Source organism: Stenella coeruleoalba (genome assembly GCF_951394435.1).
Source record: "Stenella coeruleoalba genome assembly, chromosome: 9".
NCBI lineage: Eukaryota > Metazoa > Chordata > Mammalia > Artiodactyla > Delphinidae > Stenella > Stenella coeruleoalba.
The window spans coordinates 42,486,096-42,512,207 of NC_137155.1; the positions used below are offsets into that span (position 1 = coordinate 42,486,096).

Sequence of the window (26,112 nt, forward strand, 5' to 3'; positions counted from 1 at the left end):
ATAACCCCTGCCCCAAGCACAGTGCCATACAAATGGGAGGGAACCCTCAACTCTCAGGTTCTCCCTGAAGAGTGGAAGTTTTTTACTGCACATCCATTGTGCCAAATTTTGAGACTCCCACAGAGGTATGGGGTCCCCAAACATCTATCTATCTCTGGAAGCCAATGAGGCTCATGTCCAGGAGACCCACAAGGCTATAGCAAACGAAAAAGCAGTTTTTAATGGGCATGTGAACACTTGCTGTGGCTATTCCCCCAGGGCTCAGCACAAAGAGAAGAGGCAAAAAAATGCCCCCCAAAATGCCCATCTCCCAATCTCTCCCTGGAAGGGGTCTAACTGCATACTGCTGCCTGAGGGTCCAAACTTCTAATGTAGCAAACATGGAGGGGCTGGCTACAATCCTTCCCCAGAGACTAGGGAGGCTGGTGACATTACCCCTGCCTTCCCCCTCTAGCACACTGCAACAATACAATCAAGTCACCAGTACCTTCCTAGGAGCTTGTATACACTTCTGGTTTTCCAACTTTTGCAGCTACCCCATAACGGACTGGCCTCAAAATCAACTAGCTCTGATAGGTCAACAGGGTTTGCATTCCCAAGTTCCAAAGGACTGTAGCAAACAAATAAGCAATTTTTAAACAGGTGCAGGAACACCCCACCACCACCACCACTAGCACGTGGCTGTACACCAGGGCGCCGTGCAGATAGAACAGGTAAAAATGTTCATCTCCTAGTTTCTCCCTGGGGCTTAACTACATACTTTCCTAGCTGGTGAGTGAGGGTCCAGCTTCTAATCAGTCTTCATCTAGGTGCTGACTGTGACCCTCCCCTTTGGGACACTGATGACAAGTCTTGGTGTTGTAGGAGAGGGAAATGTCATGTCCTGGGACATGCAGGAGTCCTTAGGACAAACTGCCAAGTGAGGGTTCTTGGCTTCATGGGGAAAGAATTCAAGAGCGAGCCAAAGTAAAGGAAAAGCAAGTTTATTTAGAGAGACATTCCATAGGCAGAATTTGGACCATCTTGGAAAGTGAGAGGAGTGGCCCCAAGGCATGGGAAAGTGAGAGTGGCCCGGGAGTATGGGGTCTTTGGCTTTCATGGGCTAAGTAATTTCACAGGCTAATGAGTGGGAGGAATAGTCTTGTTATTTTGGGGGAGGGTAGAGATTTCCCAGAGATTAGGCCACTGCCCACTTTTTGGCCTTTTATGGCCCTCCTGGGAACTTCCATGGCATAAGGGTGTTGTTTCTTAGTATGACAATGAAGGTATAATGAGCTAAAGGTCAATGACCAGACTATTCTCAAAGCCACCTTGGTTTCAGCTGGTTCCAGCTGGTCTTTATCACATCCCAACAGCTGAGCCCCTTCTTCATTTCTAGGCTTTGTGTCCTGTCCCTTTCCCTCCTGTCTCATTTCCCCTTCAGAGATTTTACTTCCATATTCTTATGGGAAGTAGAAGGGCCATGGTCCGTCTTCTATAGCTGCTTCAGGGCTGGGCAGGGCCATCAACCCTGCCTGCCTGTCAGTGAGTAAAAATCTCTGGATGCCTGGTCTAGGGGTCCCAGAGAGGCAGGACAGCTTCTTGTTTTGAGTCAGAGAGCAGTATGGGCAGTAATCCTCGCAGAGCCATCATTTTGACGTGGAACTGTCAAAGACCTGGAAGACAGAACTTTACCAAGAGGTTAAAGAGGCAGGGTCCAAAGAGAAGGAGTAGGAATATGACCATTACTGAGCCCAGGAGGGGCAGGAATGAAGTAAGGCTAGGGAGGCCACTCTTAATGGTGGACCAGATGGCATTAGAGTCTCACCCCTGGTTATAGCGGTGTAACCAGGATGCTTATTTATAAATCTTTTTGATGTCCATCTCAATCTGGACCGAATTATTAACATAGGTACAGCAGATTTTGTTTATGACTGTATAACCACCACCCTGCTCCACCAGCAAGTAATCCAAGGCCAATTGTCCATGACCACATTGGCTGGTGAGTTTAAAGGAGCTGAAAGCCTATTTAGGGCATTTCCAGTGGTCAGGGCTAGGCTCTCGAAAGTGTTGGTTAGATTTTCTAGGTTACCTCATGGTAGGCAAAGCCTCCCCATGGAGCTGCTAATTGCCCTGTCAATCCTATTCCTGCCAATATTAATGATGGCCACCTGGGATGGTATTGAGTATTATTATGTATTGTGACTGTAAATGGAAACAAATGTCCTAATATACATTCTCCCTCGTGTAACACATTATCAATATAAGGATAAGCATTTACATAGGGACCAATTTTTCCCTGAGGTGCCCTTGTCTTTGGGCCCTCATTTTGGGGAACGCCACATATGCAGACATATCCTGAAGGTGCAACAAGAGATCTGGGAAGAGAAGAATTTAACAAGGAAGCAGCTGTCCAGATCTATGGAAGGGACAAGTTATGATCACAATACGGGTACAAGGGGCCATCAGTATATTCAAAATAGTTAAGTCCAGGAGTATTCTATGCCCTTGGCTTAGATGAGATGGTGTAGTGAGAGGCTTTTACCCATCGCTTCCATAGAGTCCAACAATTCTAGCCCAACTTTTAGTCCATCCCATCCCTATCCTGTAAGGCATCTTGGGTCTGGTCTTCATTATAAATGCACAGAGTGGAGGCATTCCTGGGAATGCAGTTTGGGTCCAGGTTCCAAAACACCATGGTGATATTAACATCTGGTGGCCAAGGATTTCTCCAAAGAGGCTCATCATACCCAGAGGTGTAGTGGCATCGGAAGCATGACTGGTTTTCTGAATAACAAAAGTAGCCATGATTAATGGAAAAGTTATAAGTCACCCTTTTAAAAGAAGTCAGTCGTAGGCAAGGTGTTGGACGTGACGGGTATTGCCTATTGCACTCAAATCAGTGGAGGTTTTGTTTTCCATGTTTGAATTGATAATACCCTTGTTGTATTTACCTATTTGTACCTTTAATGTTTGTTGTAAGCCAGGGTTTTTATGATAGACCGAACAATTAACTAGTTTTTCTCCCCCAGGCAGCTATTTTAGATATGTTTACTCAAGCATTATTTTCCCATTTTCCCATTTCCCCTGGGACACGACCATTGTCAGAAGTCTTACCAGGAGTATCATGGCTTTCAACATCGTATTACTATATATTTTTTTCAGACCCAGCAGGGGCAAAGAAGATGTTTACCAGGGGGAGGGGGTTCTGAAAAGCGGCAGATTACGAGCATGATAGAAACACAAGGAATACTAGGCCAACCCAGCACGGCCACATGAAGTCACTTATCTGTTCTCTTGAGCAGGTATCTGAGGTCTTCCACTGGCTCGCAGGAGTAGGTCCCCTCTGGTTCCCTCTGGGACTTAGAAGATCCAGGTTTTACTTCAGATGGATGTATCCAACTCTCCACAGCTTGACAGCAGTTGGGGTACTCAGTAACACTTGATATGGTCCCTTCCAGTTTGGTTGTAGCTGGTCCTCAGGGGACCCTTCCTTCCACGTTTTTAGTAGGACACAGTCCCTTGACTGGATGGAGACCTCAACCTTTTCTTTTGTAGGGGTGAATAGCACTTTGTTCCTATATTCTTGGAGGGCCCTTTGAACTTGGCTCAAGCTAAGAATGTGTGAGACTGATTTGTGGGTTTCCTCGTCAAATGAGATCTGAAATCAAAAGGACTTCCCATAGGTCATTTCAAATGGGCTAAGTTTTAAAATTCCCTTTCAGGCCATCCTGGTCCATAGATGGGCTACAGGCAGGAGGGAAACCCAGGTTTCTGAAGTCTCTTGGTATAGCTTAGCAAGCGTTCTTTTTAGAACAATATTTGCTTTTTTCTACCTTGCCTGAGGATTGGGGCCTCCAGAAAGACTGGAAGTAATAGTTAACACCCAGAGCTGAGGAAACCTGTTGGGTCAGCTTGGGCAGTGAAGGAATGTCTGTTATCACTCTGTACGCTTTTGGGTAATCCAAATCTTGGAATTATCTCTTTAAGCAGAAATCTGAATACGTCTGTTGCCTTTTCAGTTCTAGCAGGGATAGCTTCTATCCACCCTGTAAGATGCCTATGAATACCAATAGGTATTTTCATCCCCTACACAGGGGCATTTGGGTAAAGTCCATTTGCTAATCTTCTGCTGGATAGGTTCCCCAATGTTGTAGGAGCTGAGTTAGGGGTAGAGGCATGGGGTGGCTCCCTGGGTCATTGCGGGCATAAAGCTCGCAAGCTCTGGTGACATTTTTAACAGTTTGGGACAGTCCCTTACCCAGGAACACTTGAGTAACCAGTTTGAATAGGGAGTCCCACCCTAAGTGGGAGGATTTGTGGTAGTGCTGAATTACTTTCCATTGCTTGGCCCTGGGAATGAGAAGCTTGTTTTCTTTTTAATATCTTTATTGGAGTGTAATTATTTTACAATGGTGTGTTAGTTTCTGCTTTATAACAAAGTGAATCAGCTATATCCCCATATCCCCTCCCTCTTGCGTCTCCCTCCCTCGCACCCTCCCTATCCCACCCCTCTAGGTGGTCACAAAGGACAGAGCTGATCTCGCTGTGCTATGCGGCTGCTTCCCACTAGCTATCGGTTTTACATTTGGTAGTGTATATGTGTCCATGCCACTCTCTCGAAGTAAGTCAGAAAGAGAAAAGCTTGTTATCTTTTGTCAGCCACCCGGAGAGGTCTCTTTCCAGTCCCCCACGTTTAGCCCACTTGAGTTCTTCAGGTTTATAAGATGGCACCGTTGGGAAGGGTGGACTGTCGGGTATGAGAGCTGCAGCTTGTAGAACTGGCTGTTCTTTACAGTCTTAGCAGCCTTGTCTGCCAGGGCATTTCCCCTTATAAGGGAGGTATGGCCCCTTTGGGGACCCCTGCAGTGAACAACTGCAACCTTCTTTGGAAACTGGACCTCTTTTAGGAGTTCTAGAATTTCTGCCTGGTGTTTTATAGGGGATCCTTTGGCTGTTAGTAGTCTCCTTTCTTTCCATATGGTAGCATGGACATGTAGTACTAGGAATCCATACTTGGAATCCTTTCCTAGCTGGAGTGCTCTTGTCAAGGCAATCAACGCGGCCTTTTGGGCAGAGGTGTAAGAGGGTAGATAGAGCTCCAGACACAACAATTGTCTGCAGGCCGGCCTTTCTCACCCCTCCGTGTATAAAACTCATTCCATCGGTAAACCATTTTGCATCAGGTTTGGTCAGGGACTCATCCTTGAGGTCTGGCCTACTGGAATAAACTTGTTCAATAGTCTCTGCATAGGAGTGAATGAGGGACCCTTTGGGTGGGGGATCTGGCATTAGAGTAGCTGGGTTCAGGACCTGGCAAACCTTTGCTAATGCGTTTCCAAACAGTTGAGGGCTGAAGCCTTGGGTCAGCACAGTCCAGGCTAGCTGCGAAGTGTTATGAGTGTCTGGGTCTGTCCACTCAAAGGCAAAGAGATATTGGGAGTCTGGGTGCAGGGGACTGCAAAAGAAGGTATCCTTTAGGTCTAGCACTGTAAACCAGTTTGCATTTTCTGGGACTTGGGTCAGTACGGTGTATGGATTAGGGGCTATCAGGTAAAATGGAATTAGTACCTCATTAACAGCTCTCACGTCTTGAACAAACCTGTGTTCGCTACTTTGGTTTTTTATGGACAGAATGGGGGTATTGCACAGAGATTGGATAACAGAGCATATTTTAAGAACTTGGTTATTAAAGGCTGGATACCTCATTGGGCTTCGGGCCACAAGGGATACTGTTTTTTCCATGGGTAATCAGCACTGGATCTTAATGAAATCTGAATTGGGGGCACATTAGTAGCTCCGCCAGGAACCTCAGTTTCCCAGACAGAGGGGTTTACTTGAGAAACAATATGGAGTGGAAGGGAGATCTCCTCTGATCTGTGACTGAGGCAGGCTCCCATGGCTAAGAGCAGTTGTTTCTCCTGGTAGGTCCCTTCTCTGAGAGGGTCTCCAAATTGAACTACTGTCTGGAATTTAGTGAGCAAATCCCCCCAACAAGGGGATGGGACACTCAGACATGAACAGAAACTAGTGTGCAAGGATAAAACTTCCTAGTAAGCTGCTATGGGTGGTGTGTGAATCTCCTGGCTTTGGGCCATCCAACAATCCCTGTTATTATACAGGATTGCAAAGACAAGGGTCCAGGGAAATCAGCTAGTACAGAGTCGGCGGCCCCCGTATCTAATAAAAAAACACAACTTCCCTATGTGCCACGTCAAGGGTTACAAGAGGCTCCTCCAGGGAAATGACCAGGTGTCCTTTGGGAGCCAAGGAGGGTTTGGTTGGGCCCTGACAGTCTTCAGTCCTCTGGGCCATTATGGGTTTGGACCCCTAAGTCCCCTTTGGGACTGGGGCCAGTGCAGCTTCCAGTTACCCTCTCGTTTGCATATGGGGCAGGGTCTCTGTGGACTTTTTCCACACTGGAGGCATTTGTCCTTCCAGAGGCCTTCCTGGCTGCATTTAAAATAGGTCCCTTCTCAGCGAGGTAGTGGATCTGATCCAGATTTTCTAGATCCTGCCCTAATCATACGCTTTTGTAAGGGAGGGTAACTCTGAGGTGGTGAAGGGACTGCCACCAGTAATGTGCCTTTCATTGTTGTCCCTGAATCCTTTTTGTTTCCTCAACCCTAACTCTATTGTTGAATACTCCAAAGGCCAAAGTCCTTGAGCTGATTTATGGGGGTTTGGGGTCCCATAGCCATCTTCTGTAATTGTCTCCTTATGTCTGGGGCAGATTGAGTGACAAAATGGGTATTTACTAGGACTTACCCTTCGGGGGTGTCAGGATTAACATTGATATACTTTCTAAAGGCTTCCTTCCACCAGGCAGCCCTGGAAGAGGGGCAGATTCTCATCTTTTCCCTGTGTTACTTCTCTGACTTTGTCATAATTAACAGACTTACATTCAAGCCATCTGCCTCCCTGTTGGTTGTCCCAGTGGGGGGTCTTGGTCCGGGATTGCATCCCCTCCAGTAAGGTAGAGAGCTTGATTTTGGGCTGCCAGTTCATTGGCATATGCCTGAGCTGCACCAAGGATCCGGTTTTTATCTTCAAAGGTGCAGCAGGTAGAAGGAAGGACCTGTGTCCCCCCGCAAGTAAGTTCATAGGGCATTGTCAGCTTGGTGAATTCCTCTACAAACTGACTGGGATCCTCAGAAAAACGTCCAAATTTCTCTTTTCAAGTAGCTAGTTCAGCCATAGGAAAAAGGGATATGATGGACTCTAATTGTTCCTCTGTCACCAGCTGGTCCTTCCCTTAAGGCAGGGGTCCCCAACCCCCGGGCCGTAGTCCAGTACTGGTACCTGTACTGGTTAGAAACTGGGCCGCACAGCAGGAGGTGAGCAGTGGGCAAGCGAGCGAAGCTTCATCTGCTGCTCCCCGTCACTGGCATTACCGCCTGCACCATCCCCCCGGCCCCCATCCATGGAAAACCTGTGTTCCATGTTTGTCCCTGGTGCCATAAAGGCTGGGGACTGCTGCCTTAAGGGACAGAGTTTGGTATTGGGAGGCTGGTAGGTAGCCCCTCTTCATGTAGTTCTGGCAGGACTCACCTCTGGTAGTGGAGGATGTAGGACAGGGCTGGAGGGATAAGGTGGTGGGATTTCCAGCAGCGCGTCAGAACTGGGGGGGTGTAGCAGTTCCCCGTTGTGGACCTCCAGGAGTGGACTCACAAGGGGATCATCTAAAATATCAGCTTCTGTGGGGGAAGAAGACACTTTGAAGGAATGTGAGCCAGGCACACTCAGCAGGAGCTTTTTGGATCTGGATCTTGGAATAGGGTAATGAACATTTGGACATATGGGACTTCCCCCCCATTTGCCTTCCTTTTTTACAAAATAGGTCCAGCTGCAAGATGGTATTGTAATTCAATGACCCATTTTCTGGACAGATTTCTTGGTTCACTAGTTTGTATCGGGGCAATGCAGTATTACAAGATAAAATTCTTTTTTCTTAAGCCATCTTGCCTAAATTTACCCCAATTAGCTAATATGCATCCTAAAGGGGAGTCCTTTGGGGTGCCTGTAGTCACCCCCATTTTTGGTTAGCATGTTGTGAGGAAACAGGGGTCTGACAGATCCTGGCCAAATGGTAGTTATCTGTCCTGGTGCTCCCCCAGTGTCCCTGGTATCCCAAAAACATGAGAAGGGAGTGCACAGCTAGGGACTTCAGTGAATGGACCCCCTTAAGGGGGTGTTGCAGAATCAAGTTCTGAGGGCAGTTAAAGAGACAGTATAATTGGCCCAGTCTGTGATGGCCCCTGATTCCAAGGTAGGGAATTCAGCACAAGAGGTGTTTAATTAAGCAGGGAAAACTGGGCTTGTGGCCCTCAGGTCTTAAGAAAGGGTTTGTTTGACAAAGGCCACAGTGAGATCAGTGTGAGCACTGCCTGTTTGGCTAGCCTGAGGAGGCCCCCTGGGTTAGTTAAGGAGAGGAGTAGAGCCAGCAGGAGGAAAAGTGACTGGAGTGCCAAGGCCTAAGCCAGTCAGAGAGGGAGGGAGGAAACATAGGCCCTGAATCAGCTAAGCAAATGATCTTTATCTCCCTGTGAAAGAAGAAAAGAAGTAGAGCAGAAGAGTAGGACTAGAGCACCACAAGGGGTTGTGATGACAATAATGGGAGGAAAAAGTTCCCTTCAGGATGTAACCCTTATGATGTTTAGCATAACAATGTCAGAACAAACGGTAAAAATCAGCTGGGGACTCAGGGCAATAGTAGGGTTTTTACCTAAGTGGAGACTAAAGAGGGATACCTCTGTATAGCCGTGAAACAGGCAATACCAGACCTGTTGGCAAAGTTGGCAAGGGGGCTCAGGGACCAGTAGACAGTCTAAGAAGTTGGGGGAAGCAGAGAGGAGAAGGCAGGGAAAATCCAGGGTGATGGATCTTGTGAATCCGAACTAGGTTACGAAATATGTCTGTGAACCTGAGAGGGAGGTGCCTGCCCTCAACCTCTGCTCAGGGGTGCAATGATGCCGTGAGCCCGAGGTGCACTTGGGGAGGGCCTGTGGATCCTCTCAGAAAGTGAGGGCAGCCCCAGGGCATGGGGCCATAGGTTTTTATAGGCTAAGTAATTTCATAGGCTAATGAGTAGGAGAAATATTCTTGCTATTTCGGGGTAGGGTGGGGATTTCCGAGGAATTGGGCCACTGCCTACTCTTTGGTCTTTTATGGCCCTCCTGGGAACTGTTATGGCATAAGGGGGAGTGTTTTTTAGCATTACAATGAAGGTGTAATGAGCTAAAAGTCAAAGACTGGACTGGACTATTCTCAAAGCCACCTTGTTTCAGCTGGTTCCAGCCTGTCTTTATCACATTCCAACAGCTGAGCCCCTTCTTCATTATCTGGCCTTTGTGTCCTGCCCCTTTCCCTCCTGTCTCATTGGCACATCCTCAACTACTGGAAGTTACTAGAACAAAGAGGGCAGATTGGAAAATTACAAAGGTTTGAGACACAACCAGGAGTTCATACATGATATCACAGAAGGTTATATTCATTTCCACAGGATAGAAATTGATTGTTTAAAAGTGAGAAAAACAATACTGGTCATGAAGGAAGAGATCCTCAAATTGGACTACATTAAAATCAATACATTCTAGTCAACAAAGGATGTCACAAAGAGATTCTGGCAACTCACAGAGTAAGAGAAAATATTTGAAACATTTGTTCATAAGATATTTTGACAATAGACTTGAATTGGCTTTAAACTGTATTGTATACCCAAATGACAAATACACATATAAACAGGTGCTCACCTTACTATTATGAGGGAAAGAAGATTGAAAGCACATTAGATACCATTACAGATCCACCAAAATAGCTGAAGTGAGCAAGACAAATGCCTGTGAAGATATGAAGCAACAGGAATGGAAACTATTATAAGTTTAGAAAACTATTTGACTTTCAACTTGAGCATATGTATTCCTTAAGATTTAGCAATTTCATTATTCATACTCCTGTTAAATATGTACCTAATGGAAATTTGTACAGAAGTGCAGGAAGAGACATACACAGAAATGTTCCTAGCAGCATTATCTCTAGTTGCCAGAAGCTGGAAACAACCCAAATATTCATCAACATTATAATCAATCAATAAATGTTAATTCAGTAGAATGTGATAAAGCAGTGAACCTGAATAAAGTACAGCTACACAACATGGATAGTCACAAAAAATACTGACTCTAGAACACAGATGGATAAGAACACATACTCTATTATTCCATTTACATGAAGTTCAAGCATAGGTAAAAATTAAACAGTGATTTTTTAAAGGCAAGCTAACTTTGGAGAAGACAGGTGTAGTGATTGGAAGAAGGGCATGAGAGGAGTTTCTGGAGTGCTGGTTATGTTCTATTTGAAGAGCAGAGTAGTGGTCATACACATGAGTTTGTGCTGTACTCATTTATTGAATATATTTATGTTTTGTGCTTGATTGTATTATAGATCAATTGTGAACTGTATTGTAAATCAATTAAGATTTTTTTCTCACCTTTAATGTCTCATGTTAGCATGAGTGGGAGGGAGCTCCAACAACTTAAGAAGTCATAATCTTTCAAAGATTGAGAGAGACAGTATGAGTGAAAACAATTATGTATTTTTCCTTATCCTTATTCACATGTAATTCTGCCAGAGGGTTCAAATTATGAAGAAAGGAAAAGAGAAGCAATCTCAATCTCAGAGAGCTCATACGAAATAATATCCCAAGGACAAACCTAGTCGGCTTTTTTGGAGCAGACGTGACTTGTGGGCTGGAGGTACATCTAATAGGAACAGAAAGTTACGTGGAGAGGGGCTAATCTTAGCATCAAAAATCTCAATGCCAAGAGGTGAATCAAAAAATATAAAGTCAGAAATAGAGAACTGATCAGGCAGATATACAAGTTCAGAGCAGAGATTACATACCACATCTGATGATGATACTTTTATGAACAAAAGTCATGAATATGAAAAATAAATTTATAAATTTTAATAAATTAGTTTTATTTAAATTAATTAATTTTAATAAATTAAAAAGCTGTCAGGAAATCAAGTAACTTGACAGAAGGTTCAAGACAACAAAGTTCTGTGAAAGAGCAAGTTCATAAATATGGGCGAAGTATAGAATCAGGAGGTACTGGCTGTATATAAGACAGAAAACAAAGAAAAGCAAAAATAACCTTCAAATGAGTCAGGTTCAAACTAAAGCCAAATTCATTAAGAATCTTTCCAAATGATTAACTATAAATATCACTTTGTGGGTCTTGACTATAAGAATAAGTATTTGGGAGTAATTTGCTGAGGAAAGGGTGTATGTGCTCAAGTGTGTGCATGTAAAAGAAATGGAAAAAAAAGTAATTTCTGGCCCATTAACCCCCAAACAACCTTGACTCATGTCTCATGCATGATAGTGCATAATTTTGAAGTTGGCTAAATAGGTAAAAAGTTTCTACTTCCATTCCCTCCTCATTACTAGTGCTTTAGAATATATTTGCCCTAAACATAAGTCTCTGAATAATTCTTTTCTAATATGAAGACATTGTACAAGAATTTTTGAGGGTACCTGAGAATTAACATTATCTAATCTGGAAAACTAAATTGTAATGTGACCTCTTTCATTAGTAGGGAAGAAAGAAAAAAAAAAAATAGACAAAAACTCAAAGAACAAAACTAATTTTCCATGGGATGTTTGAGAGGAAAAAAAAAAAGAATCCTGTGTTTCTTTGAAGGTTTAATACAGCATGTAATCAGAAATAAATAAAAGTATACAAAATGAAGGGTTTTTTTTGAAATGAAAAATTCATTTAAATGAAATTTATTAAACAGCAAGGTACAGCAGAAAGCACCTTGAAAAGCTTTGCATGAACTAGAGCTAAATAGCAATAAAAGTGTGGTGTAGAGAACAATGACTCTGTCTTGAGCCCAAACTCTGGGGTACATGACTGTCCTAAGCCAAAGAGCTTTTCTCACAGAGCGTCTGAAATATTTATAGGTCCCACACTAGAATAAATTTATTGCTGCTATAAGATATATAAAAGGTTGATAAACTGCTTTCCTGACCTTGGAGAACTTTGTTGGCATATTAAGAGACTCTGATACCTAGCATATAATACATATAATACATATAATACAATCAATCACAAAGGCATGCTTTGTGATTTGTTGGCTGTACAGCGCTGGGCCTGCACTCTCAGGTGCTTGGGAAACAAGTGGACCATGTAGAGAAGGCAGTCTGTGTGAAGGAGCCACACTCTCGCTGGCAAATACAGCAAGTGAAAACTTGGGGGATTTGAATGTTAACTCCATATAAGCCCCGTGAAAACCAAAACTTTACGACATATATGTTGTTCCCCGTACTGTCTCTTTGGTTTTCTGCTGTTTCTCTGCTTTCCTTGCTGGTAGCATAGTATTTGACCCTCCATACCTTGTTTACAGAGTGTCGCCCTCCTGCAGCACATTGTGGCTCTAATAAGTGACAGCAACAGCTAGGAGAGCCTGCACTGTGAAAAGTAAAACCAAGCAGAGTTTTAGTAACATGAGTGCTGAGCCCCATTAGTTCTACAAAAATGCCCTTGAAATATAGACTTGAATGACAAACAGGGGGATGGAAAGTGGGAAACACTGAAATGAAGGAAGCATTGGGAACATAAACAGTTAAAATTCATTTTTAGTTTATATGCCCAGAGGCTCCTTTTAAAACCCGAAGCATTACAACAAAATTTATGGGAAACAGTTTTAAGTTGTATTGTTTTTCCTATAATGTTTACCATATAACTTCCATCTGTTTTATTCAAGGAATGAGTTCAAGGTTAAAAAGTGTACTGGCAACAAAGATATAATTAGATTCACAAAAGTGACAAGCCACTATTTTAATTTTTCTAATTCAGTCCAATGTATCCTTTATCATATATTGATTAGATAAGATTTTCCAGTGCTTTCTCACATTCAAAAAGACATGTACTGAAGGAAAGGAGCATCTCTCCAGATGGGCACAGTGGAATCAGACCACACTTAAACATTTCTTAGCCCACAAGTAGTAGAGTAACAATGGATAAAATCCCCTTTCGTATTCTTTGCTTTCAATTTAACAAGGATTACCCTTCAGCTGTGTAAGCTCTGATAACAAATGTGTTGTATATTCTCACCATTTACCAAATAGCTAGGACAGCAGATGCCTTGCTTACCTGCAGATGCCTGAGAAGATAACAGCAGTGCTAGGGTCTCTCTCCAGGCCCATGCCATCAGCAGGTCGAGTCTTGGTGTATGACTAGAAGAACATCTGGGACTCCCCTTCCGGTGTCTACGGCAAGGGTTGGGCATTTAGTTCACTAGGGCCTGGCTTGCATAGTTAATTACTGACTTAAAAAATAAAGGTAATTTATAAACTTACTTAGACAAACTAGCCTGAAACATTTTCTGAAATTGTGGAAGTTGGTGAGTTTGGCTTTTGTTTACCAAGTTTAATCTTTTATAGATGTAATGCCTCTTACATTTTAAAGTTTAGAGAATTGGATGTGTAGGGAAGGAAAAATAATATGACCTCTGCTTTATTACCTCCTTTACTCACGGGCTTGGCTCTAAAAGTAATTAGATTTCTAGAAATCAGACTCTCAAATTTTTGTAATATGGAGATTTTTCATTTGCCTCCAGATCTACCTTCCGCTCTTCACCCTGCTCTGCATCCCAGGAAGCTGAAAGGGATGAACTGAATCAGCTGGCTCCTGTGCTCTCTGGCTTCAGTTACACTGTCTGATGAGAGGCACCAGTCAGCGACTGGATGGTGAAAGAAAAAAAAAAAACATCTCTCCCTTAGCCCTCTCCAGGTAACTACACTTTCATTAACTAAGACCTCTCTGCCTTAGCCTTAGGGTTGCTGATTGCTCACTGCCATAGCTACCAGATGAGGGATAGTATTCTGTACTATCCCTTATCAGTTTTCCTGAAGCCCTTTTCAAAACATTGAAAGTAATCTCTTAATTGCACTCTTTAATCACCCACTTTGAGTTTACTATTGGTTTCCTACTGGGTCCCTGACTGATAGGTATAATAATTTTGAGAGTTAACCTTAAAACACAGTTTGCTTTTTGTTCGTTTGCTTGCTTGGTTTTGACGGTAAACTTTAGTTTTTTTAGAGCAATTTGAAAGGAGTGGTTAAAAAATAAAAGATCTGACAGTGGAGGTATCTTTAGAGTCAATATTTGCAAGTCTAGAGTGACTATACTGAGTAGAATGTACTCAACATCTGGCTTTTTTTCTGATCAACCACAATACTTAATGGTTAAATCTTATATTGGCCTCAGAGTCTATCTGGTATTGTTTATGCTAAAGTCACCTCTTAACTATCCAAAGCATTATATATTTTTCAGTATTCTTTATAACCTAAGTGTAACATGTGATTTTTGACTATTATTTCCTTCTGAAAACACTCTCCTCCCTTGTTTTCTATAACTAAGATGCAAAGTCTCAAACTCTGCTCTCAAAACATTTACAATTTTATTCAGTAAATTGTATACTCATAAAAATTTCATATACTAAGTAAAGCAGTGCATATATATTGTATTAAATGGTTATTGTAGGTACTGAATGACATGAAGTGTTCATAAGAGGAAGACAGATATATATATATATATATATACACACACACACACATATGTAGGTAGATTAAAACAGGGAAGAAAGTTTATTTCAAAGGTGGATATTTATCTTAATCAGTTTATGAATTTATTTATGAATCAGCACGATCTGCATAGTTAAATAGAAAGTGGAATACATACTCAGAGATGAGCTCAGAGGTACTAGGTACTGTCAAGGTCAAGTTACACAGTATAGAAACAAAAAAGCATGGATATTTGGTATATTTGTGAGCAATAAGAGAGAAGTTTACAAAGGTAACAGAAACTGCTGAAATATTTTTAGGATGGGAGTTATTTTTTGAAAGCTATAATTCAGAAAGATTAATCCAGGGGATTGAACAGTTGTACTTAGGAAGCAACTGGAATCATGACTGACCCAAAGCTTCTTTACACATAAAATGAATTCTTCCATCATATTCACTGTAGAAAATTTTTAAAACTTGCACACACACAAAAAAAGCTAAGAAAACATAAATTATCCTGTAGTTTTACCACCCATTTTGATATGTACATCTTTCTGTTTTTCTGTTAATACTTATATAGAGAGAAATCTCAAACTAAATGCCTAAAATTTCCAGGCATAGAACCTTAAAGAGTATCTAAGACTAATTATGGTAAATTGTGGGGTGAAAGCACCATTTAAAAGGAAAAAAAAAACTGCTACTAATACCTATGGCAGAGTGGCCACATTGAAGGTCAAGTGTTCATAGATCTTCCCATTTTTGAGAGGAACAGAGAATTGGACTTTCATGTCTTTAATTCCATTTTAAAAAATATGTGGACAAATCAAAACCAAATCAACCATTATACAAAAATTAGGGTATTACCAATAAAGCTTAGTTTAAGACCTCAGGCTCTGGAGTCAGATTCCTCAGGCTCTGGAGTCAGATTCATCAAGTATAAGTCCCGGCTCTGTTATTTATTATGTGAATTTGAACATGTTCAATCATCTGTGTAAGCCTCACTTCCCTCATCTGTAGTTCAGGGATAAAATCTTTGCCTCAAAGACTCATAAAGGTTAAATGTGACCATAAATGTGGAGTTAACACACCACTAGGGATGTACTAAGAGGTCAGTAATGTTAGCAACATTTTATATGAGTGGTACCATAAATGCTTAATATTTTCTATCCTATTTTTTTGTTTTGTAGAATATTTTCTGAGCACCTATGTGCTGGCATTTCATCATATATATGTAGGCAAATATTTATATTTAGCCAATCCCTTATTGTTAGACTTTTAGAAATGCTTCTAATACTTATATTATTAGTTTTATATATATATATGTCTTAGCTTCTTTCAAAGAGTAAATTCCTAGAAGTGAAAGTTGCAGAATAATATATTTTTAAGGTTGTTGTGTTGCTAATTTATCCTCTCCACAAATTATTGTATATTCCCATCAACTGTATGTGAGTGCTATTTCTGTACTTACACTGGGTGCTTCTTAATGCATTTTAAAGTGTTTTCTTATATGTTCCTTGACCCTGTGAATACTAGAGTACAAATAATAGTTTCTTCATTTGACTGATATGGAATTTGGGTCACAGATTACTTTTCTCAAGTTCACAAAATTAATGAGAGATGTAGGACAAGAACGTAGGTCTCAAAAAGTCCTTTTTTGGGGGCAGTACTTTGTAAGAATTCTCTCTCAAATATTGGGTCATAAGTAGTTATTTAATATCGCAAGTAAATTACATACTAATGCCTTTTTTATTTGCTAACACCACCAGCATTTTGACATGTGACCAAAATTTGAAAAAAAAAAAGTTTCAGTTTGAGGAAATTGAGACTGTTCCAAATTCTTTGTATTACGCTTAGTTTCAAGGATAAATGTGATGTCGGTTTTTAAATTTAGTTGTTAGTTAACTATTGTTAAGTATCAATAGCATTTATATATTTAACAAATGTTTACTGAGATCTAACCAGGAACAAGTTACCAAGGAAAGACACAGAGAAGGAGTTATACACATAGAGAAGGAGTTATGTGATAATATTTGGTATTTCTCTATTACTCATCTAAGTCAATAGAGAGAGAAATAAATACTATATTTTCTATTAAATATGCTTTTTGATTAAAATAATAGCTCTAATATCAATATATAGTGCATTTAAAAAATTATTCATGCAAGTCAGAACAATATTAAAATAAATAGGACTTTTCTGAGGAGAGGCCAGAAACTGCAGAAACAAAAGGAGAATCATAGACAGTGCAAAACTTTATAAAGTAGTCATCATACCATTTACAAAATAAGACCAGTGCCTGGGAACTCTGGCTGCTGGATCCTAGACAACTTAGGTAGATTGGTTGTGTTAACACATTAAAGTACTGAGGTGACTTTTCACAATTCCAGACTGTCATTCTCTCTAGGTGTTCAGATGCATCACTCACCTAACAATGACCACACTAATTCATACTTTTAGTATTATTTAGTATTAGAATGTCTGAGCCGAGTGCTCTGGCCTCCTACTCACTAGAGTCTTTTTGTTCATTTATTTGTGTGGTTTAGTTTTACCTCTCCGCTCTGTATTTTGAAAGCAGGCAAGTCATGTCATCCCAGTTAGAGAAGCATATGCAAAATATTTGCCTGCAGTTTTTGAAGCAATTACTACTTAATAAATATGGAAACTGTTGTATGAAATGCAATAGAATTTTAACATGAATAGATGAACTACTATTCCTAAAGTCTTGGGAAAACTTCCATGGAGATACTAACAAGCTACTCCTTTAATAGTATTAGGCTTTCTTACTCCATATTCACAGTAACATGAAGTGTCTTTGTTTCCTGTCCTATCTTGAATTCTATTTAAACACAGGAAGACCACTCTATGTGGATTTAAGTTTGAAGCCAGCTAACTTGAAGCTCAGCTACACATTAAGTTTGTCTCAAGTCTTTTATTTTTGCTTGCACCCTAAAGACTGATTCCATGGCCAGACGTTTGAGATTGTTTGCTGTTAAGGACAGCATCTGTGTTATATTGTCATCAGGACAGGCAGCCAGTGTTGGAGGCACAGAAAAACTTTGGCCCTGCTGCAGGGTTACTGTTCATAGACTGGGTCTCTGTGGAAGATATACGAGTGCTTCCACCATTGTTCAGTGCTCAGTCCACGAGTTTAAAAGAAGAAATCAATGAGGCTCAACTGTGTAAAACAGGGGTCAAATATGTAGAGCTGTGGCTCTCCATATATCAGAAAGAGCTGTTTGATTTTCCTCTAGATGGCATTCATTATCAAAATGGGCTTCAAAAGCTTTTTATTAAAAACAAATTGATGTTAATTAATTCAGATTGCTGTGGCCATTAGTCAGCCATCTCATTGCAGAAAATTGGATCAAATCAAGACTGTTCCCTGCAATCTCTGATGGTTTGCTATCTCTAAATCTAATTTTAAATTGGGATTCTACTATTTTAAGTTAGAGTGAGTTTTCCTACTCTGACCTGCTCTTGATTATTAGCTGTCTTGTTCTTTTATTGCTTAACCTTCTTTGGAGGATCTGTATTATCCTATTCCCCTACATATATACCTATAATATTGTATGATTTATATTTTCCTATCACGTATTTTTGTATTCAAGGAAATTATATTTATTTTCACTTAAATACTTGGGATTTTTGAAATCAAAATACATTTTTACAAAGGAATAGGCCCTGAACCAAGATGACGAAGTAGAAGGAAACACCAGAATCACAACTAGCTGCTGGACAATCATCGAAAGGAAGACACTGGAACTCACCAAAAAAGATACCCCACATCCAAAGACAAAAGAGAAGCCACAATGAGATGGTAGGAGGGACACAATCACAGTAAAATCAAATCCCATAACTGCTGGATGGGTGACTCACAGACTGGAGAACACTTATGCCACAGAAGTCCACCCACTGGAGTGAAGGTTCTGAGGCCCACATCAGCCTTCCCAACCTGGGGGTCCGGCAACAGGGGGAGGAACTCCTAGAGAATCAGACTTTGAAGATAGTGGGATTTGATTGCAGGACTTCAACAGGACTGGGGGAAACAGAGACTCCAGTCTTGGAGGGCACACACAAAGTAGTGTGCACATCAGGACACAGAGGAAGGAGCTGTGACCCCATAGGAGACTGAATCAGACCTACCTGCTAGTGTTGGAGGGTCTCCTGCAGAGGTGGGGGGTGGCTGTGGCTCACCGTGGGGACAAGGACCCTGGCAGCAGGAGTTCTGGGAAGAACTGCTTGGTGTGAGCCCTCCCAGAGTCTGCCACTAGCCCCACCAAAGAGCCCAGGGAGGCTCAGTGTTGGGTCGCCTCAGGCCAGACAACCAATAGGGAGGGAACCCAGCCCCACCCATCAGCAGGCAAGTGGATTAAAGTTTTACTGAGCTCTGCCCACCAGAGCAACAGTCAGCTCTACCCACCACCAGTCCCTCCCATCAGGAAACTTGCACAAGCCTCTGAGATAGCCTCATCCACCAGAGGGCAGACAGCAGAAGCAACAGGAGCTACAGTCCTGCAGCCTGTGGAACAAATACCACATTCACAGAAAGATAGACAAGATGAAAAGGCAGAGGGCTATGTACCAGATGAAGGAACAAGATAAAACCCCAGAAAAACAACTAAATGAACTGGAGATAGGCAACCTTCCAGAAAAAGGATTCAGAATAATGATAGTGAAAATGATCCAGAACCTCAGAAAAAGAATGGAGGCAAAGATCGAGAAGATACAAGAAATGTTTAACAAAGACCTAGAAGAATTAACAAACAAACAGAGATGAATACAATAACTGAAATGAAAACTACACTAGAAGGAATCTATAGCAAAATACCTGAGGCAGAAGAACGGATAAGTGACCTGGAAAACAGAATGGTGGAATTCACTGCTGTGGAAGAGTATAAAGAAAAAGGAATGAAAAGAAATGAAGACAGCCTAAGAGACCTCTGGGACAACATTAAATGCAACAACGTTTGCATTATAGGGGTCCCAGAAGGAGAAGAGAGAGAGAGAAAGGACCAGAGAAAATATTTCAAGAGATTCCCTAACATGGGGAAGGAAATAGCCACCCAAGTCCAGGAAGTGCAGAGAGTCCCTTACAGGATAAACCCAAGGAGAAACACGCCAAGACACATAGTAATCAAATTGGCAAAAATTAAAGACAAAGGAAAATTATTGAAAGCAGCAAGGGAAAAATGACAAATACCATACAAGAGAGCTGATTTCTCAGCAGAAACTCTACAAGCCAGAAGTGAGTGGCATGATATACTTAAAGTGATGAAAGGGAAGAACCTACAACCAAGATTACTCTACCCAGCAAGGATCTCATTCAGATTAGACAGAGAATTCAAAAGCTTTACAGAGAAGCAAAAACTAAGAGAATTCAGCACCACCAAACCAGCTCTACAACAAACGCTAAAGGAACTCCTCTAAGTGGGAAATACAAGAAAAGAAAAGGACCTACAAAAACAAACCCAAAACAATTAAGAAAATGGTCATAGGAACATACATATCGATAATTACCTTAAACGTGAATGGATTAAACGTTCCAACAAACAGATACAGGCTTGCTGAGTGGATACAAAAACAAGACCCATATATATGCTGTCTACAAGAGACCCACTTGAGACCTAGGGACACATACAGACCGAAAGTGAGGGGATGAAAAAAGATATTCCATGCAAATGGAAATCAAAAGAAAGCTGGAGTAGCAATACTCATATCAGATAAAATAGACGTTAAAATAAAGAATTATACAAGAGTCAAGGAAGGACACTACAAAATGATCAAGGGATCAATCCAACAAGAAGATATAACAATTATAAATATATATGCACCCAACATAGGAGCACCTCAATACATAAGACAACGGCTAACAGCTATAAAAGAGGAAATCGACAGTAACACAATAATAGTGGGGGACCTTAACACCTCACTTACACCAATGGACAGATCATCCAAAATGAAAATAAATAAGAAAGCAGAAGCTTTAAATGACAGAATAGACCAGATAGATTTGATATTTATAGGACATTCCATCCAAAAACAGCAGATTATACTTTCTTCTCAAGTGTGCACAGAACATTCTCCAGGATAGATCACATCTTGGGTCACAAATCAAGCCTCAGTAAATTTAAGAAAATTGAAATCATATCAAGCATCTTTTCTGACCACAGCTATGAGATTAGAAATCAATGACAGGGAAAAAACGTAAAAAACACAAACACATGGAGGGTAAACAATACGTTACTAAATAACCAAAAGATCACTGAAGAAATCAAAGAGGAAATCAAAAAATACCTAGAGACAAATGACAATGAAAACACAATGATCCAAAATCTATGGGATGCAGCAACAGCAGTTCTAAGAGGGAAGTTTACAGCAATACAATCCTACCTCAAGAAACAAGAAAAATCTCAAATAAACAATCTAACCTTACACCTAAAGGAACCAGAGAAAGAAGAACAAACAAAACCCAAAGTTAGCAGAAGGAAAGAAGTCATAAAGATCAGATCAGAAATAAATCAAATAGAAACAAAAAAACAATAGCAAAGATCAATAAAACTAAAAGCTGGTTCTTTAAGATAAACAAAATTGATAAACCATTAGCCAGACTCATCAAGAGGGAGAGGACTCAAATCAATAAAATTAGAAATGAAAAAGGAGAAGCTACAACAGACACCACAGAAATACAAAGCATCCTAAGAGACTACTACAAGCAACTCTATGCCAATAAAATGGACAACCTGGAAGAAATGGACAAATTCTTAGAAAGGTATAACCCTCCAAGACTGAACCAGGAAGAAATAGAAAATATGAACAGACCAATCACAAGTAATGAAATTGAAACTCTGATTAAAAATCTTCCAACAAACAAAAGTCCAGGACCAGATGGCTTCACAGGTGAATTCTATGAAACATTTAGAGAAGAGCTAACACCCGTCCTTCTCAAACTCTTCCAAAAATTGCAGAGGAAGGAACATTCCTAAACTCATTCTATGAGACCACCATCACCCTGATACCAAAACCAGACAAAGATATTACAAAAAAAGAAAATTACAGACCAATATCACTGATGAATATAGATGCAAAAATCCTCAACAAAATACTAGCAAACAGAATCCAACAGCACATTAAAAGGATCATACACCATGATCAAGTGGGGGTCATCCCAGGAATGTAAGGATTCTTCAATATATGCAAATCAATCAATGTGATTGGCCATATTAACAAACTGAAGGAGACAAACCATATGATCACCTCAATAGATGCAGAAAAACCTTTCAACAAAATTCAACACTGATTTATGATAAAAACCCTCCGTGTAGGCATAGAGGGCACTTACCTTAACATAATAAAGGCCATATATGACAAACCCACAGATGACATCATTCTCAGTTGTGAAAAACTGAAACCATTTCCACTAAGATCAGGAAAAAGACAAGGTTGCCCACTCTCACCACTATTATTCAACATAGTTTTGGAAGTCCTAGCCAAGGCAATCAGAGAAGAAAAAGAAACAAAAGGAATACAAATTGGAAAAGAAGAAGTGAAACTGTCACTGTTTGCAGATGACATGATACTATACGTAGAGAATCCTAAAGATGCCACCAGAAAACTACTAGAGCTAATCGATGAATTTGGTAAAGTTGCAGGATACAAAATTAATGCACAGAAATCTCTTGCATTCCTATACACTAATGATGAAAAATCTGAAAGAGAAATTAAGGAAACAGTCCCATTTACCATTGCAACAAAATGAATAAAATACCTAGGAATAAACCTACCTAGGGAGACAAAAGACCTGTATGCAGAAAACTATAAGCCACTGATGAGAGAAATTAAAGATGATACCAGCAGATGGAGAGATATACCATGTTCTTGGATTGGAAGAATCAATACTGTGAAAATGACTATACTACCCAAATCAATCTACAGATTCAATGCAATCCCTATCAAATTTCCAATGGCATTTTTTACAGAACTGGAACAAAAAACCTTAAAATTTGTATGGATACACAAAAGAATAGCCAAAGCAGTCTTGAGGGAAAAAAATGGAGCTGGAGGAATCAGACTCCCTGATGTCAGACTATACTATAAAGCTACAGTAATCAAGACAATCTGGTACTGCCACAAAAACAGAAACATAGATCAATGGAACAAGATAGAAAGCCCAGCGAAAAACCCATGCACCTATGGTCAACTAATCTATGACAAAGGAGGCAAAGATATACAATGGAGAAAAGACAGTCTCTTCAATAAGTGGTGCTGGGAAAACTGGACAGCTCCATGTAAAAGAATGAAAGTAGAACACTCCCTAAAACCATACACAAAATAAACTCAAAATGGATTAGAGACCTAAATGTAAGACTGGACACTATAAAACTCTTAGAGGAAAACAGGTAGAACGCTGTTCGACATAAATCACAGCAAGATCTTTTTTGATCCACCTCCTAGAGTAACGGAAATAAAATGGATGGGACCTAATGAATCTTAAAAGCTTTTGCACAGCCCAGGAAACCATAAACAAGATGAAAAGACAACTCTCAGAATGGGAGAAAATATTTGCAAATGAATCAGCGGACAAAGGATTAGTCTCCAAAATATATAAACAGCTCATGCAGCTCAGTATCAAAAAAACAAATAGGCAGAAGACCTAAACAGACATTTCTCCAAAGAAGACATACAGATGGCCAAGAAGCACATGAAAAGCTGCTCAACATCGGTAATTATTAGAGAATTGCAATCAAAACTGCAATGAGGTATCACCTCACACCAGTTAGAATGGGCATCATCAGAAAATCTACAAATAACAAATGCTGGAGAGGGTGTGGAGAAAAGGGAACCCTCTTGCACTGTTGGTGGGAATGTAAACTGATACAGCCACTATGGAGAACAGTATGGAGGTTCCTTAAGAAATGAAAAATAAAATTACCATATGACCCAGCAATCCCACTACTGGGCATATACCCAGAGAAAACCATAGTTCAAAAAGACACATGCACCCCAATGTTCACTGCAGCACTATTTACAATAGCCAGGTCATAGAAGCAACCTAAATGTCCATCGACAGATGAATGGATAATGAAGATGTGGTACATATATACAATTGGATATTACTCAGCCATAAAAAGGAATGAAATTGGGTCATTTGTTGAGACATGGATGGATCTAGAGACTGTCATACAGAGTGAAGTAAGTCAGAAAAACAAATATCGTATATTAACGCATGTATGTGGAACCCAGAAAAATGGTACAGATGAACCGGTTTGCAGGACAGAAATTGAGACACAGATGTAGGGAACAAACATGGACACCAAGGGGGGAAATCGGCGGGGGGTTGGGGTGGTGGTGTACTGAACTGGATGATTGGGATTGACATGTATACACTGATGTGTATAAAACTGATGTCTAATAAGAACCTGCTGCATAAAAAAATAAAATTCAAAAATTAAAAATAAAAAGGAATAGTGAGGCAGCGGAGGGCCAAGATGGCGGAGGACTAGGACATGGAGCTCCCCTTCTCCCACAAAAAAATTAAAAATACATCTACAAGTCGAATGATTCACACAGAACATCTACTGAACACCGACAGGAGACCTCAGACGTCCGAAAGGTCAAGGAAACCTCCATGTAACTGGGTAGGATAAAAGGAAAATGAAAAAGAAGGAATCAGAACAGGGTCTGCATCCCACGGAACGAGCTGTGAAGAAGGAAAAGTTCCTGCATCCTGGAAGACTCCTCACTGGCGGGGAGATCAATCTGGATGGAGGGGGAGGTATGTAGCCTAGGAGAAGAGTGCAACAACCAGTTTGTGGAAGGAAAAATGGACAGTAACCTGCACAGAAGGTGGGCACCGCTGCCCTGCACTCCTCAACCTGAAACACTTATCTGTTGGTGTGGGTGGGGGCTGGTGCTGAAACTCAGACTTCAGAGGTCAGACCCAAGGAGAAGACTGGGGCTGGCTGCGCGGAAACAGCCTAAGGAGGCTGGGCTGTGGCAGCCGAGGGTGTGTTCGGAAGGAGCCTGGGCCTACCTGAGAGGCATGCACCATTATTGGGGGTGCACAAGGAGAGGGGCAGGACCACCATAAGAGCTTCTTTCTCTGTGAATGCTCCCAGGCAACAGGACACTGCTTGCATGAGCTCTGGAGGCATGCACAAGTTGCTGCCCCCAATGGGGGCTTCAGAGTCAGGCACAGGCTGCCATTATGAGACCCGAGAGCAGGCGGCAGGCCCTGCCCCCACCATCCTGGGAGTGCACAAGGGCCACTGTACCTGCACACCTCATATCAAGGGGATAATAGACAGCACACACTGAGGAAAGAGAAAGCAAACATCCAAACTAAAAGCAACTCCTCAATTCTGGAAAAGACAGCGAAGTAGAAGGACTTGAGCTCACCTCCTCTCATGAAATGGAATACTACTCAGCCATAAAAAAGAACGAGTGAAATAATGTCATTTGCAGCAACATGGATGCAAGTAGAGATTATCATACTAAGTGAAGTAAGTCAGTAAGAACAAGACAAATACCATATGAAATCACTTATATGTGGAACCTAAAATATGAGACAAATGAACCTATCTATGACACAGAAACACAATCAGTGACATAGAGAATAGACTTGTGGTTGCCAACGGGGAGGGGGGTGGGAGATGGGTGGATTGGGAGTTTGGGATTAGCAGATACAAACTGCTATACATAGAATGGATAAACAACAAGGTCCTACTGTATAGCACAGGGAACTATATTCAATATCCTATAATAAAACATAATAGAAAAGAATATGAAAAAGAATGTATGTATAACTGGGTAACTTTGCTGTACAGGAGTAATTAACACAACATTGTAATTCAACTATACTTCAATAAAAATAAATTAAAAAAATGAAAATTATATAATAAACCGAAAAGAAAATCTAATTAAATTAGCCAACATACAGATTACATTTGCTGATCATCATCTAGCACAAGTTGAAACAACATCAAAAACCATACCATAGATAACCAATAAGAACCTACTGCACAGCACAGGGAACTCTGCTCAATACTCTGTAATAACCTAAATGAGAAAATAATTTGAAAAAGAATAGATACATCTATATGTATAACTCAATCACTTTGCTGTATACCTGAAACTACCATAACACTGTTAATCAACTATACTCCAATATAAAATGAAAATTTTAAAAAACCCAAACCAAACATTTATTAATTTATTGAAATGCCTTCCTGTATAACTATTGATCAAAGATAAAATTAAGCCTATAATTACAGGTAATTTAGAAAACTTTGATTTAATTAAATTTAGCAACCATTATTGATGAAAATCCAAGAAGATTGGCAATAAAAGAATTTTTTCTTTTGCATAATAGAAAGAAGACATCTCAATCCATAAGTAATGATCCATAAAATAATGATAAAGAAATTATACTCCAATAAAGATGTAAAAATAAAAAAAATAACAATAACCAATTTTTATGAATGTTTGGAGAACCAAAAATTGCATATACTTCTGTTGGGAGTATGATATGACACAAAATTTCTGGATAGCAATCCAGGAATATCTGT

At 40.6% G+C, this 26,112-nt stretch overlaps 1 protein-coding gene across 8 annotated transcripts in view; it reads right to left on the reverse strand.

Annotated features, from left to right (window-relative positions):
• Nucleotides 1-1,021: 1,021 nt before the first annotated feature.
• The window catches only part of LOC307191209 (uncharacterized protein), a 773,147-nt gene continuing 748,056 nt past the window's right edge, over nt 1,022-26,112 (reverse strand). For 7 of the 8 annotated variants that reach the window (XM_079931055.1, XM_079931054.1, XM_079931053.1 and 4 more), the window contains 4 exons: nt 13,137-13,252; nt 12,377-12,452; nt 9,732-9,818; nt 4,507-7,676 (listed from right to left, as the gene is read on the reverse strand). In XM_079931055.1, coding sequence (XP_079787181.1) covers nt 4,780-5,724 — 945 coding nt within the window. In that variant the 5' untranslated portion in view covers nt 5,725-7,676; nt 9,732-9,818; nt 12,377-12,452; nt 13,137-13,252 and the 3' untranslated portion in view covers nt 4,507-4,779. Of the gene's footprint in view, nt 1,669-4,506; nt 7,677-9,731; nt 9,819-12,376; nt 12,453-13,136; nt 13,253-26,112 lie in introns of those variants that run through there. The other variant, XR_013829639.1, reaches the window with a different exon arrangement.